Source organism: Tachypleus tridentatus, chromosome 2 (assembly GCF_004210375.1).
Source record: "Tachypleus tridentatus isolate NWPU-2018 chromosome 2, ASM421037v1, whole genome shotgun sequence".
Lineage (NCBI taxonomy): Eukaryota > Metazoa > Arthropoda > Merostomata > Xiphosura > Limulidae > Tachypleus > Tachypleus tridentatus.
The window spans coordinates 155,936,982-155,952,478 of record NC_134826.1 but is presented as its reverse complement, the minus strand read 5'-3'; the positions used below and the strand labels follow the sequence as shown (position 1 = coordinate 155,952,478).

Sequence of the window (15,497 nt, the reverse complement as noted above, 5' to 3'; positions counted from 1 at the left end):
TGATACTGGGCACTGTAGTTTGGTCAGAGTGTTAGTGTGATACTGGGCACTGTAGTTTGGTCAGAGTGTTAGTGTGATACTGGGCACTGTAGAGTTTGGTCAGAGTGTTAGTGTGATACTGGGCACTGTAGTTTGGTTACATTGCCCATGTTGGAGCTTGTTGTTTCTTTCATAGTGAAATTAGCAGAGTGTCAGTGTGATACTGGGCACTGTAGTTTGGTTACATTGCCCATGTTGGAGCTTGTTGTTTCTTTTCACAGTGAAATTAGCAGAGTGTCAGTGTGATACTGGGCACTGTAGTTTGGTCAGAGTGTTAGTGTGATACTGGGCACTGTAGAGTTTGGTCAGAGTGTTAGTGTGATACTGGGCACTGTAGAGTTTGGTCAGAGTGTTAGTGTGATACTGGGCACTGTAGTTTGGTCAGAGTGTCAGTGTGATACTGGGCACTGTAGTTTGGTCAGAGTGTCAGTGTGATACTGGGCACTGTAGTTTGGTCAGAGTGTCAGTGTGATACTGGGCACTGTAGTTTGGTCAGAGTGTCAGTGTGATACTGGGCACTGTAGTTTGGTTACATTGCCCATGTTGGAGCTTGTTGTTTCTTTTCACAGTAAAATTAGCAGAGTGTCAGTGTGATACTGGGCACTGTAGTTTGGTCAGAGTGTTAGTGTGATACTGGGCACTGTAGTTTGGTTACATTGCCCATGTTGGAGCTTGTTGTTTCTTTTCACAGTAAAATTAGCAGAGTGTCAGTGTGATACTGGGCACTGTAGTTTGGTCAGAGTGTCAGTGTGATACTGGGCACTGTAGTTTGGTTACATTGCCCATGTTGGAGCTTGTTGTTTCTTTTCACAGTAAAATTAGCAGAGTGTCAGTGTGATACTGGGCACTGTAGTTTGGTCAGAGTGTTAGTGTGATACTGGGCACTGTAGTTTGGTTACATTGCCCATGTTGGAGCTTGTTGTTTCTTTTCACAGTAAAATTAGCAGAGTGTCAGTGTGATACTGGGCACTGTAGTTTGGTCAGAGTGTCAGTGTGATACTGGGCACTGTAGTTTGGTCAGAGTGTCAGTGTGATACTGGGCACTGTAGTTTGGTCAGAGTGTTAGTGTGATACTGGGCACTGTAGTTTAGTCAGAGTGTTAGTGTGATACTGGGCACTGTAGTTTGGTCAGAGTGTTAGTGTGATACTGGGCACTGTAGTTTGGTCAGAGTGTTAGTGTGATACTGGGCACTGTAGTTTGGTTACATTGCCCATGTTGGAGCTTGTTGTTTCTTTTCACAGTAAAATTAGCAGAGTGTCAGTGTGATACTGGGCACTGTAGTTTGGTCAGAGTGTTAGTGTGATACTGGGCACTGTAGAGTTTGGTCAGAGTGTTAGTGTGATACTGGGCACTGTAGAGTTTGGTCAGAGTGTTAGTGTGATACTGGGCACTGTAGAGTTTGGTCAGAGTGTTAGTGTGATACTGGGCACTGTAGTTTGGTCAGAGTGTTAGTGTGATACTGGGCACTGTAGTTTGGTCAGAGTGTTAGTGTGATACTGGGCACTGTAGTTTGGTCAGAGTGTTAGTGTGATACTGGGCACTGTAGAGTTTGGTCAGAGTGTTAGTGTGATACTGGGCACTGTAGAGTTTGGTCAGAGTGTTAGTGTGATACTGGGCACTGTAGAGTTTGGTCAGAGTGTTAGTGTGATACTGGGCACTGTAGAGTTTGGTCAGAGTGTTAGTGTGATACTGGGCACTGTAGTTTGGTCAGAGTGTTAGTGTGATACTGGGCACTGTAGTTTGGTCAGAGTGTTAGTGTGATACTGGGCACTGTAGAGTTTGGTCAGAGTGTTAGTGTGATACTGGGCACTGTAGTTTGGTTACATTGCCCATGTTGGAGCTTGTTGTTTCTTTTCATAGTGAAATTAGCAGAGTGTCAGTGTGATACTGGGCACTGTAGTTTGGTTACATTGCCCATGTTGGAGCTTGTTGTTTCTTTTCACAGTGAAATTAGCAGAGTGTCAGTGTGATACTGGGCACTGTAGTTTGGTCAGAGTGTTAGTGTGATACTGGGCACTGTAGAGTTTGGTCAGAGTGTTAGTGTGATACTGGGCACTGTAGAGTTTGGTCAGAGTGTTAGTGTGATACTGGGCACTGTAGTTTGGTCAGAGTGTCAGTGTGATACTGGGCACTGTAGTTTGGTCAGAGTGTCAGTGTGATACTGGGCACTGTAGTTTGGTCAGAGTGTCAGTGTGATACTGGGCACTGTAGTTTGGTCAGAGTGTCAGTGTGATACTGGGCACTGTAGAGTTTGGTCAGAGTGTTAGCGTGATACTGGGCACTGTAGAATTTGGTCAGAGTGTCAGTGTGATACTGGGCACTGTAGTTTGGTCAGAGTGTCAGTGTGATACTGGGCACTGTAGTTTGGTCAGAGTGTCAGTGTGATACTGGGCACTGTAGTTTGGTCAGAGTGTCAGTGTGATACTGGGCACTGTAGTTTGGTCAGAGTGTTAGTGTGATACTGGGCACTGTAGTTTGGTCAGAGTGTTAGTGTGATACTGGGCACTGTAGTTTGGTCAGAGTGTTAGTGTGATACTGGGCACTGTAGTTTGGTTACATTGCCCATGTTGGAGCTTGTTGTTTCTTTTCACAGTAAAATTAGCAGAGTGTCAGTGTGATACTGGGCACTGTAGTTTGGTCAGAGTGTTAGTGTGATACTGGGCACTGTAGTTTGGTCAGAGTGTTAGTGTGATACTGGGCACTGTAGAGTTTGGTCAGAGTGTTAGTGTGATACTGGGCACTGTAGAGTTTGGTCAGAGTGTTAGTGTGATACTGGGCACTGTAGAGTTTGGTCAGAGTGTTAGTGTGATACTGGGCACTGTAGAGTTTGGTCAGAGTGTTAGTGTGATACTGGGCACTGTAGTTTGGTCAGAGTGTTAGTGTGATACTGGGCACTGTAGTTTGGTCAGAGTGTTAGTGTGATACTGGGCACTGTAGAGTTTGGTCAGAGTGTTAGTGTGATACTGGGCACTGTAGAGTTTGGTCAGAGTGTTAGTGTGATACTGGGCACTGTAGAGTTTGGTCAGAGTGTTAGTGTGATACTGGGCACTGTAGTTTGGTCAGAATGTTAGTGTGATACTGGGCACTGTAGTTTGGTCAGAGTGTTAGTGTGATACTGGGCACTGTAGAGTTTGGTCAGAGTGTTAGTGTGATACTGGGCACTGTAGTTTGGTTACATTGCCCATGTTGGAGCTTGTTGTTTCTTTTCATAGTGAAATTAGCAGAGTGTCAGTGTGATACTGGGCACTGTAGTTTGGTCAGAGTGTTAGTGTGATACTGGGCACTGTAGTTTGGTCAGAGTGTCAGTGTGATACTGGGCACTGTAGTTTGGTCAGAGTGTCAGTGTGATACTGGGCACTGTAGTTTGGTCAGAGTGTCAGTGTGATACTGGGCACTGTAGAGTTTGGTCAGAGTGTCAGTGTGATACTGGGCACTGTAGTTTGGTCAGAGTGTTAGTGTGATACTGGGCACTGTAGTTTGGTCAGAGTGTCAGTGTGATACTGGGCACTGTAGAGTTTGGTCAGAGTGTTAGTGTGATACTGGGCACTGTAGAGTTTGGTCAGAGTGTCAGTGTGATACTGGGCACTGTAGAGTTTGGTCAGAGTGTTAGTGTGATACTGGGCACTGTAGAGTTTGGTCAGAGTGTCAGTGTGATACTGGGCACTGTAGTTTGGTCAGAGTGTTAGTGTGATACTGGGCACTGTAGAGTTTGGTTACATTGCCCATGTTGGAGCTTGTTGTTTCTTTCCACAGTGAAATTAGCAGAGTGTCAGTGTGATACTGGGCACTGTAGTTTGGTTACATTGCCCATGTTGGAGCTTGTTGTTTCTTTTCACAGTGAAATTAGCAGAGTGTCAGTGTGATACTGGGCACTGTAGTTTGGTCAGAGTGTTAGTGTGATACTGGGCACTGTAGAGTTTGGTCAGAGTGTTAGTGTGATACTGGGCACTGTAGAGTTTGGTCAGAGTGTCAGTGTGATACTGGGCACTGTAGTTTGGTCAGAGTGTCAGTGTGATACTGGGCACTGTAGTTTGGTCAGAGTGTCAGTGTGATACTGGGCACTGTAGTTTAGTCAGAGTGTCAGTGTGATACTGGGCACTGTAGTTTGGTCAGAGTGTCAGTGTGATACTGGGCACTGTAGAGTTTGGTCAGAGTGTTAGTGTGATACTGGGCACTGTAGAGTTTGGTCAGAGTGTTAGTGTGATACTGGGCACTGTAGTTTGGTCAGACTGTCAGTGTGATACTGGGCACTGTAGTTTGGTCAGAGTGTCAGTGTGATACTGGGCACTGTAGTTTGGTCAGAGTGTCAGTGTGATACTGGGCACTGTAGTTTGGTCAGAGTGTTAGTGTGATACTGGGCACTGTAGTTTGGTCAGAGTGTTAGTGTGATACTGGGCACTGTAGTTTGGTCAGAGTGTCAGTGTGATACTGGGCACTGTAGTTTGGTCAGAGTGTTAGTGTGATACTGGGCACTGTAGAGTTTGGTTACATTGCCCATGTTGGAGCTTGTTGTTTCTTTTCACAGTGAAATTAGCAGAGTGTCAGTGTGATACTGGGCACTGTAGTTTGGTCAGAGTGTTAGTGTGATACTGGGCACTGTAGTTTGGTCAGAGTGTTAGTGTGATACTGGGCACTGTAGAGTTTGGTCAGAGTGTTAGTGTGATACTGGGCACTGTAGAGTTTGGTCAGAGTGTTAGTGTGATACTGGGCACTGTAGAGTTTGGTCAGAGTGTTAGTGTGATACTGGGCACTGTAGAGTTTGGTCAGAGTGTTAGTGTGATACTGGGCACTGTAGAGTTTGGTCAGAGTGTTAGTGTGATACTGGGCACTGTAGTTTGGTCAGAGTGTTAGTGTGATACTGGGCACTGTAGTTTGGTCAGAGTGTTAGTGTGATACTGGGCACTGTAGAGTTTGGTCAGAGTGTTAGTGTGATACTGGGCACTGTAGAGTTTGGTCAGAGTGTTAGTGTGATACTGGGCACTGTAGTTTGGTCAGAGTGTTAGTGTGATACTGGGCACTGTAGTTTGGTCAGAGTGTTAGTGTGATACTGGGCACTGTAGAGTTTGGTCAGAGTGTTAGTGTGATACTGGGCACTGTAGTTTGGTTACATTGCCCATGTTGGAGCTTGTTGTTTCTTTTCATAGTGAAATTAGCAGAGTGTCAGTGTGATACTGGGCACTGTAGTTTGGTCAGAGTGTTAGTGTGATACTGGGCACTGTAGTTTGGTCAGAGTGTCAGTGTGATACTGGGCACTGTAGTTTGGTCAGAGTGTCAGTGTGATACTGGGCACTGTAGTTTGGTCAGAGTGTCAGTGTGATACTGGGCACTGTAGAGTTTGGTCAGAGTGTCAGTGTGATACTGGGCACTGTAGTTTGGTCAGAGTGTTAGTGTGATACTGGGCACTGTAGTTTGGTCAGAGTGTCAGTGTGATACTGGGCACTGTAGAGTTTGGTCAGAGTGTTAGTGTGATACTGGGCACTGTAGAGTTTGGTCAGAGTGTCAGTGTGATACTGGGCACTGTAGAGTTTGGTCAGAGTGTTAGTGTGATACTGGGCACTGTAGAGTTTGGTCAGAGTGTCAGTGTGATACTGGGCACTGTAGTTTGGTCAGAGTGTTAGTGTGATACTGGGCACTGTAGAGTTTGGTTACATTGCCCATGTTGGAGCTTGTTGTTTCTTTCCACAGTGAAATTAGCAGAGTGTCAGTGTGATACTGGGCACTGTAGTTTGGTTACATTGCCCATGTTGGAGCTTGTTGTTTCTTTTCACAGTGAAATTAGCAGAGTGTCAGTGTGATACTGGGCACTGTAGTTTGGTCAGAGTGTTAGTGTGATACTGGGCACTGTAGAGTTTGGTCAGAGTGTTAGTGTGATACTGGGCACTGTAGAGTTTGGTCAGAGTGTTAGTGTGATACTGGGCACTGTAGTTTGGTCAGAGTGTCAGTGTGATACTGGGCACTGTAGTTTGGTCAGAGTGTCAGTGTGATACTGGGCACTGTAGTTTGGTCAGAGTGTCAGTGTGATACTGGGCACTGTAGTTTGGTCAGAGTGTCAGTGTGATACTGGGCACTGTAGAGTTTGGTCAGAGTGTTAGTGTGATACTGGGCACTGTAGAGTTTGGTCAGAGTGTTAGTGTGATACTGGGCACTGTAGTTTGGTCAGAGTGTCAGTGTGATACTGGGCACTGTAGTTTGGTCAGAGTGTCAGTGTGATACTGGGCACTGTAGTTTGGTCAGAGTGTCAGTGTGATACTGGGCACTGTAGTTTGGTCAGAGTGTTAGTGTGATACTGGGCACTGTAGTTTGGTCAGAGTGTTAGTGTGATACTGGGCACTGTAGTTTGGTCAGAGTGTCAGTGTGATACTGGGCACTGTAGTTTGGTCAGAGTGTTAGTGTGATACTGGGCACTGTAGAGTTTGGTTACATTGCCCATGTTGGAGCTTGTTGTTTCTTTTCACAGTGAAATTAGCAGAGTGTTAGTGTGATACTGGGCACTGTAGTTTGGTCAGAGTGTTAGTGTGATACTGGGCACTGTAGTTTGGTCAGAGTGTCAGTGTGATACTGGGCACTGTAGTTTGGTCAGAGTGTCAGTGTGATACTGGGCACTGTAGTTTGGTCAGAGTGTTAGTGTGATACTGGGCACTGTAGAGTTTGGTCAGAGTGTTAGTGTGATACTGGGCACTGTAGAGTTTGGTCAGAGTGTTAGTGTGATACTGGGCACTGTAGTTTGGTCAGAGTGTTAGTGTGATACTGGGCACTGTAGTTTGGTCAGAGTGTCAGTGTGATACTGGGCACTGTAGTTTGGTCAGAGTGTCAGTGTGATACTGGGCACTGTAGAGTTTGGTTACATTGCCCATGTTGGAGCTTGTTGTTTCTTTTCACTTTAAGTTTTTAGAAGTGTCTGTGGAAATGTTGTGAAGGAAGATGGTGTCATCAAATTGTATGATGTGAAAGTATGAAGAAGAAAACAGAAATTTTAAGCCAGAGTGGAAGGATGATATTGTATTCACTGTTAAAGGAGGAAAACCTTTGTGACCTATGTGCAATGTGTTACTCAGTCATTCCAAAGCCAGTAGCTTGAAAGCCACTGTGAAACAAGTCACAAAAACGTTATCCACCTAAATCAAAATTACGGAAAAACTAGTTCACTGCATTAAAATAATCATTAAATTGCCAGCAGACACTACTGACAACGTTCAGTAAGGAAGCTGATACAACAACTGAAGCTAGTTTTGTTATATCATGGAATATTGCTAATGCTAAATGCCCATATTCTGATGGTGAATTTCTTAAGAAAAATATAGCTGAAGTTGTTGCAGTGTTAGATCCAAATAACACAAAACTTCAGCGACTAACAGCACAAACACCAGCTTCACATTACACTACAGAGAGATGTATCTCCCAGATAAGTGTTATGTTGCAGGCAAAATGCAAAATGAGTTAAAGAATTCCCTTGATAAATCTATTGACATACAAGACAACTCACAACTGGCAATATTTGTTCATTATGTTTCCTCTGATGTAACTGTGAAAGAAAAGACATTGGACTTAGTGGCATTAAAAGAAACAACTCATGGTGTTGACATTAAAAAAAGCACTTGGCAAAGTCTTAACAAATGCTGATATTCCTCTGGATAAACTTGTCAGTGTTGCAACAAATGGAGCACCTGCAATGGTGGGGAAAAATGCAAAATTAATTACACTTATGAAAAGTGATCCCAGCTTTCCAGAGTTTCTCTCTGTTCATTGCATTATTCATCGTGAACACCTGACAGCCAGATACTTCAAGTATGAAGATGTTAAAAAATTTGTTTTTGAAATTGTCAATTTCATATGCTGAAATGGAAAGACCCACCAACAGTTCAAAAATTTTATTGAAGAACTGAAGCTTGAAGATAAACCCAGTGATGTCTCTTTCTACTGCACTGTGAGGTAGCTGTCAACCAGCAATGTCTTAAATAGGTTTGTGGATTTGTTGGAGTCTATTATTACTCTTCTTGAAGAAAAGCAAATATTCTATCCCCAACTGGGAAATGATGAATGGATGCAAGATTTAATGTTCCTTACAGATGTAATGAATCATCTACAAACTCTCAACTTGGCACTCTAGGGGAAGGATAAGATTGTTTCCGATCTTACTCACACAATTTTCAGCTTTCAGAATAAAATAAGACTTTTTTCAGAGAGACATACTGTCAAGAAATTTCAGTTACTTTCCCAATCTCAAAAGGAGAGTAAATACATTCCCTGATATTGAAAGACCACAAACTGGAAGAATACAAAGATAAATTACAAGGTCTGCTTGATAACTTCCTACATAGACTTGAGGACTTGCAGAAGCTGAAGCCCTGCTTTGCCTTTCTTGTAAATCCATTCACAATCAATGATGGTTGTCCAATTCTCCAACCTCTGATTATAGAATCATCTGCTGTGGAAATAGAACTAATAGAACTACAGGAGGACCTGGGTCTAAAGATGATCCGTAAATCCCATTCTACAACTGAATTCTGGAAGCAAGTTCCAGAAATAAAGTATCCTGAATTGAAGAAAACCAGTGTGCGACTCATTTCAATTTTCAACACAACATACTGCTGTGAGTCACTGTACTCTATAATGAAGCTTGTGAAGTCAAAGCATCATGCAATCCTTACAAATCAACACCTGATGGAGCTAATTTGTACAGAGTTAATAACATATCAGCCAGAATTTCAATGAATCACAACAAGATTGAAACTCACAAGACCTCTACTAGCAGTAAATAGTCTGGTAACTGTATCAATGTCTGTTTGTGTCAGAAATATATTATGATAAGACTAATATTTGGTAGGGTGGTATCTGATTAAAATATCTCTAATTTTATTGTTTTACATATTTAACTCCAAGTATTGACCAGATATTTACTAAGACAAATAAATATCATTAAAGATACCTGTTTTTACCACTTATTTTTATTTCTGGCTGTCTTATTTAGTGTTAATGAAATACAAATTTGCATATTTTTCTAAGATGTTTCCATAGCTCATTACCATATTAAATACACTCAATATAGTTAAAACAATAAATTTTGAAAACATTTTATATATATCGTGTACTTTGTGATTATTGAAACTAATACAAATTAACAGTTTATACACTAAATACATTAATAAATATTATTACCTACCTGTATTTATTAATACTCATACAAAATTTATGTAACAAAATGTACATGTAACAATAAAAACATAAATGTAATATTTGTTAATGTTCTCAAACATCTAAAGTTTATCAATGTTTGGACACCCCTGACATAATATCAAAGTAACTGTCCACCACACAGGCTAGTAGCTTCTGTAATGGTTGAACACCTCAACAGGTCATGTTTCAAACAAAACAGCATTACAATATTCTTTTGACCTCTGCTATCACGGTGTAATTATCTCCAGCAAGAAGCCACATGTTACTGATCTAAACACACGATATGAACACTTCTACCAGTATTTATAGCTGTTAATGTTAATAACACTTACAGTTCAGTAAACATTCACAGAGAAATCAGCACAAAGTGATAAAATCTTAGCTTAGTGATATCTTTATCAACAAACTTCCATCAAACTGTGGTCATGGTTTGCTTTGAAATCTTTATCATTTTGTAGCTCATTTAAATGATGTTGGAATATGATGGGAAAAATGTTTGTGTAGAGCAAGATGAGGTCGGCTAAATTAAATCATTGTTTATTTGACTGTATCAAATCTTATTTCACTGATTCTGTTTTGTCTATACGAGGACTAATCAACCTAAATAACTGCTTGAATGAACATGAAAATCTATGACCCTGTTGTAACAGCTAACTTTACCTTATTTTAAACAAGAACATTAAAATAGTCAACACCACCAACATAAGTGGTCAGCATCAAACCATAATAAGAATTCTTTATAAGTTGCACAAATACAAACAAAACAGCATGAGAACTAAACATTTAAAATGACCAAATGCTATAAAATGTTTACCTGCAGTTGTTTCATTCATCAATCTTAAGACATTCAGTCCAGCAATTTGAGCAGCATCTAACATTGATCTTCTTTCAACATCAGTAAAGTAAACTGGAACCTGAAATAAGTTAGGCTTTATATTAGGCCCAGCCTGTGATGATACACAGGTAAGTGAGCATGAAAGGTTATCTACAAGTACACAGAACAATATAAGTTAGGCTTTATATTAGGCCTAACCTGTGATGATACACAGGTAAGTATGAAAGGTTATCTACAAGTACACAGAACAATATAAGTTAGGCTTTATATTAGGCCCAGTCTGAGATGATACACAGGTAAGTAAGCATGAAAGGTTATCTACAAGTACACAGAACAATATAAGTTAGGCTTTATATTACTCCCAGCCTGAGATGATACACAGGTAAGTGAGCATGAAAGGTTATCTACAAGTATACAGAACAATGTACAATCTAAATCATGTGGGGGGCATTCTGAGGTTTGGATTCTTAACTTTCTATAAGTTAAGACTATTGTATAGCTAGGTGCAGTACAGGCCAACTTGCAAAAATAAAAAAGCTAAAAATATGGTACATATAGTTCATATTTCTGATGAATACAAACACGAGTTATATTTGTTAAGATCAAGTCATTATTCTAAAAGTGAAAACTAAGTGTATGTATGGTGTATCTAGGTACAAAGCACTCCACTGTTCCAAATGTGAACACTAAGGGCATGACATGCCATCATTTTAGAGTCAGAAGCTAGGGATATGGTATACCTATATAATATAGTTAATACTACAATAAAATCAAAAAGCTATGAAAGGAATAGAAGATTCAGGAAGTTCTGCAAATCTATTAACAACAATCTGAACTTTCATTACTATTACTTACAACACAGCATTCTCATATTTACTGACAACAAAACAACAACATTCTTGTACTTACAACATAACAATATTCTTGTATTTACTAACAACATAACAACAGTGTTCTTATACATAATGACAACATAAAAACAATGTTCTTGTACTTAAAACAAAACAACAACATTCTTGTACTTCCAACATAACATTCTTGTATGTAACTTACAACATAACAATGTTCTTATACTTACTCCAATTACACAGTCATTGACTTTAATTTTTAAAGATGCTTCAGCAATTTCCTTGAGTTTTGTGAAAAGCATGGCTGTAACTTGTGGTACACTGAATGAGGTCTCCTCTTGAAGATACCACACCTATAGTACAGGTATAAAACAAAAATCACATGAATACTGTCTCTTCTTGAAGATACCACACCTATAGTACAGGTATAAAACAAAAATCATATGAATACTGTCTCTTCTTGAAGATACCACACCTATAGTACAGGTATAAAACAAAAATCACATGAATACTGTCTCCTCTTGAAGATACCACACCTACAGTACAGGTATAAAACAAAAACCACATGAATATTGTTTCCTCTTGAAGATACCACACCTAAAATAGAGATAATAAAACAACAATCAAACCACGAATGTAACTTGTGATACATTTAATAACAATGAAAGATATGCTTTCTATCAACAGAATGACTATGTTTATGTACGAAGGTATGTTTTCTATCATCAGAATCACTGTCCTGTTAGTTACAAAGGTATGTTTTCTAACATCAGAGAAGCTATCCTGTCAGGTAAGAAGGAATGTTTTCTATCATCAAAGCAACTGTCCAGTCAATTAGGAAGGTAATTTTCTAACATCAGAGAAGCTGTCCTGTCAGTTAGGAAGGTATGTTTTCTATTGACAGTGACTGTCTTTTCAGTAAGGAAAGTATACTGTTACCTAGAATTACATTTGATGGAGTCAAAATATGGATATGTAGTTTCAGTAAATATCATCGATATCTCCAGACTTGTTTCCTTATTTTTTTCTAAGATTCCTGTTTATATGTTTCTAATTTACCAATTTTTTATTTATATTGTTTGCTGGCTTTCTTTATTCTCAACTATAGGTAAATGATTAGTTCATATGGTAGCTAACACCATAATCATAATAAACATAGCTAGTACCTAGCTGATACACTTCCCGATGAGTTACTGTAACTGTTGAATATTTGATCACATTAAATCAAGATGTAAGATGTTAAGCTGTAACTAGAGATTGTCTGTTTGTTTTTGAAGTTCGCACAAAGCTACTCAAGGCCTATCTGTGCGAGCCATCCCTAATTTAGCAGTGTAAGACTAGAGGGAAGGCAGCTAGTCATCACCACCCACCACCAACTCTTGGGCTAATCTATTACCAATGAATAGTAGGATTGACCATCACATTATAACACCGCCACGGCTGAAATGGTGAGCATGTTTGGTGCGAGCGGGATTCGAACCCTCAATCCTCGGAGTACGAGTCGAACTCCTTAATACACCTGGCCATGCTGGGCCACTCTACTAGAGATTGTCATAGAAATTTGTTTAAGAGAATACAATTATTTATAATTTCTTTGTAACCAAATTCTCTCCATATAATGGGCAAACATGCCTAGACTGAGACACAACCTTCACTAAGACAAAATGTTACCAGCAGCCTTTTCAAATAAAACATACAAGTCTAACATCACTTTAAATAAATCTTTGTGTCTTTTATTATTAAATGTCTATATATTATTGACTGCTAATTCCTTCAGTTTGTTTAAAGGAACATCAGATACTTGCAACAAAGTTAAATTCAAGTTAGGAAAAACACAAAAGAAAGATCATTTTTTCAATACCCCTACAACTGTCACAATATCTTATTTTGTATTTTATACAAGGTTTGGATGTTATATACCAACCTACTTCTACAACAGGCTAGCAAACAGGCCATACAGGCTAAAACAAAACAAAGTTTAATTTTGAATTAAAAAACAAAAAACATAAATAGCATTAAAACCAATGTTTACATCTTGTCTGCAGCAGTAAGAGAAAAGCTACAGTACTACAAGCTGTAAAGGATTTCTGTAGCATAATTGTAATTGTTATGGCTCGTCAGGACGACTAATGAGTAATTTCAAACATCAGCATTAGTCACCAGAAGTTGGCCTTTCCAGTCCTAGTTTCAAGTTATTTGATGATATGGCCATTTTCTAATTTCAAATTAAACTAGATGAACTTCGATTCTTAAAAGGGAATCACATCAAAAAAGATTTAATGTATAACTTAAAAAGCATTAAAAAGATTAATGACCTTTAAAAAAACTAAAAACATTTCTAAGGTGGGCAGTGTCACCATCATCAATAACAATGTCTAACATTATGGATAAACACTGGGACAGAACATGCTTAAAATGGTGCCATCGGTGAGAGTTACAATGATGTCAAGACAGTAAAATGTGGCTTATTGTGACTTGAGTGTTACACAAACTATACACTGGTTCATCAGTTCCAAATAAAAAAAAATGATGAGTTAAAGAACTGTGACCAATGCAAAGTCTAGTTAGAACAACTTCCTCTTTCTGATCCTTATGGAAGTCCAATACAAGGTTTTATATGAAGAAGCTTGTTTTCACATTGCTCACTCCAAGTCCACTACCAACTGGCACAGAGCTGAGCCTTGAATACAGGACCATAGTCCACGTATGGAACAGGCACAACAATGATAGTGCCAGAGCTGATAGATTTAGCTGCAGTGTCAGCAAGCTCATTCCCACAAATACCAATGTAGCCTGGTATCCAGGAAAACTGGATAGAAGTAGATGTTAGAAAGAAATGGGCCAGTTGGTTCTGAATATCAGTGAGAACAGGGTGTGAACTAACATGAAGCAATTCCAGGGCCAGTAAAAATAAAGTGAGTCAGTATAAATAGTGCAATTTGAGTACTGCTTTGCTTCTGTGATCCAGGGCATGAGAAATGGAGTGCAGTTCAGCAGTGAACACAGAAGTCGTAGAACAATGGCAGAGCCTACACAGTAACCTGATTTTGAACCATCTGTATAATTAGGAATGGAAGGATAGTTTTAAAGATGTTCAGCAAACAACAGACAGTATTTCCAATATGGAGTGTCTGCTTTTCTCAGATGACTAAAAGATATGTCACATTTGGGGACTGTAAGAAGCCATGGTGGAATTGGCTGGCCAATGGATACAGCAATGTTATCCAAAGACAGACTCAATTCATCCAACTGTGCCTGGATACAAAGGCCAAAAGGAGCAATGGCAGATTGTTCTGGAAACATATGGCCCACTGAGGAAGGACAACAATTCCTTTGGTGAGGAATCAAGTTTCAAAATTTATAGTAAAGACAGTTGCAAATGGCAAAGGTGCAAAGAAGGTTCATAAGACTCTGTGTATAAGCTATGAACTGAGAAAGTATGGAAAGCCCTGGTGCAGAGCAGAAGTCCTTGATGATGAATGGGGTCCAGTATCTTTAAAGCCAAGGGTCTGGCAGAGACACAGACCAGTGATCCATAGTCAAGTTTCGATCGAATAAGAACACGATATATCTTTAGCATGGAACATTGATCTGTCCTCATGTGGTGGAAGAGAGGACACAGAGGATGTTCAGTGTTCTTGTATATTAGACTTGTAGCTGCTTGATGTGTAGTAAAAAGGTCAGCTTATGGTCAAAGATAAGGTCCAAGAACTTTGTCTCAGGAACCACAGGCAACACAACTTCACCAATACGGAGTTCAGGATCAGGGTGAATACCCCATTGGTGGCAAAAGTGCATGCAAATGGTTTAAGAGAGAGTAGTTAAAGCTGTTTGCTGTAGGGTCCACTTCAGTAAACGATTGATGGCAGTTTGTAGCTGCCACTCAATATACTTAATGTTCGACAACAAACATGAGGTGTGAAAGTTGTCAACACAGAGCCCATTTACAACAGAAAGAGGGAGTTGTTCAGTGATGGCATTAATTTTTATACTGAAAAAGGTGACACTCAAAACACAACCCTGAGGGACTCCAAGTTCCTGAAGAAAAGAAAGAGAAAGTGTTTAACCCTCGAACCTGGAATCTCCTATCCATTAAAACATTTTTAATAAAACTGGGCAAATGACTATGTAACCCATATATGTGGATGTCTTGCAAAATGCCATACCTCCATGTTGTGTCATAAGCCTTCTCAATGTCAAAGAATATTGATACAAGATGTTGTCATTTGAGAAAGGCTTCTCTGATTGATGTTTCAAGTCGAATCAAGCAGAACACGGTGGAGTGCTGTCGCCGGAATCCACACTGGGTTGGTGAAAGGAGGTTGTTTGATTCAAGAAACTAAACAAGACGAGCATTAATCATCCTCTCTAAGGTCTTACAGAGACAGCTCGTCAAAGCAACTGGACAGTAGTTTGAAGGAATCTCGGGATCCTTCTCCAGACATAAAGGCAGGACAACAACCTGGTGCCAGGCATCAGGAAAACATTCTCCTGCCAGATCCAGTTAAAAACAATTAGAAGAATAGTAAGAGGAGGAGAAGATAGATGGTGTAGTACGTCATAGTGTACATCATCAGGTCTAACCGATGTACTGCCAGAC

The 15,497-nt window shown here is 39.9% G+C and overlaps 1 protein-coding gene across 1 annotated transcript in view; it reads right to left on the bottom strand.

Annotated features, from left to right (window-relative positions):
- LOC143245437 (heat shock 70 kDa protein 4L-like) overlaps positions 1-15,497 on the bottom strand; it is a 57,666-nt gene that overhangs the window by 36,082 nt on the left and 6,087 nt on the right. The window contains 2 exon segments of the mRNA XM_076491801.1: positions 10,029-10,128; positions 11,128-11,250. Coding sequence (XP_076347916.1) covers positions 10,029-10,128; positions 11,128-11,250 — 223 coding nt within the window.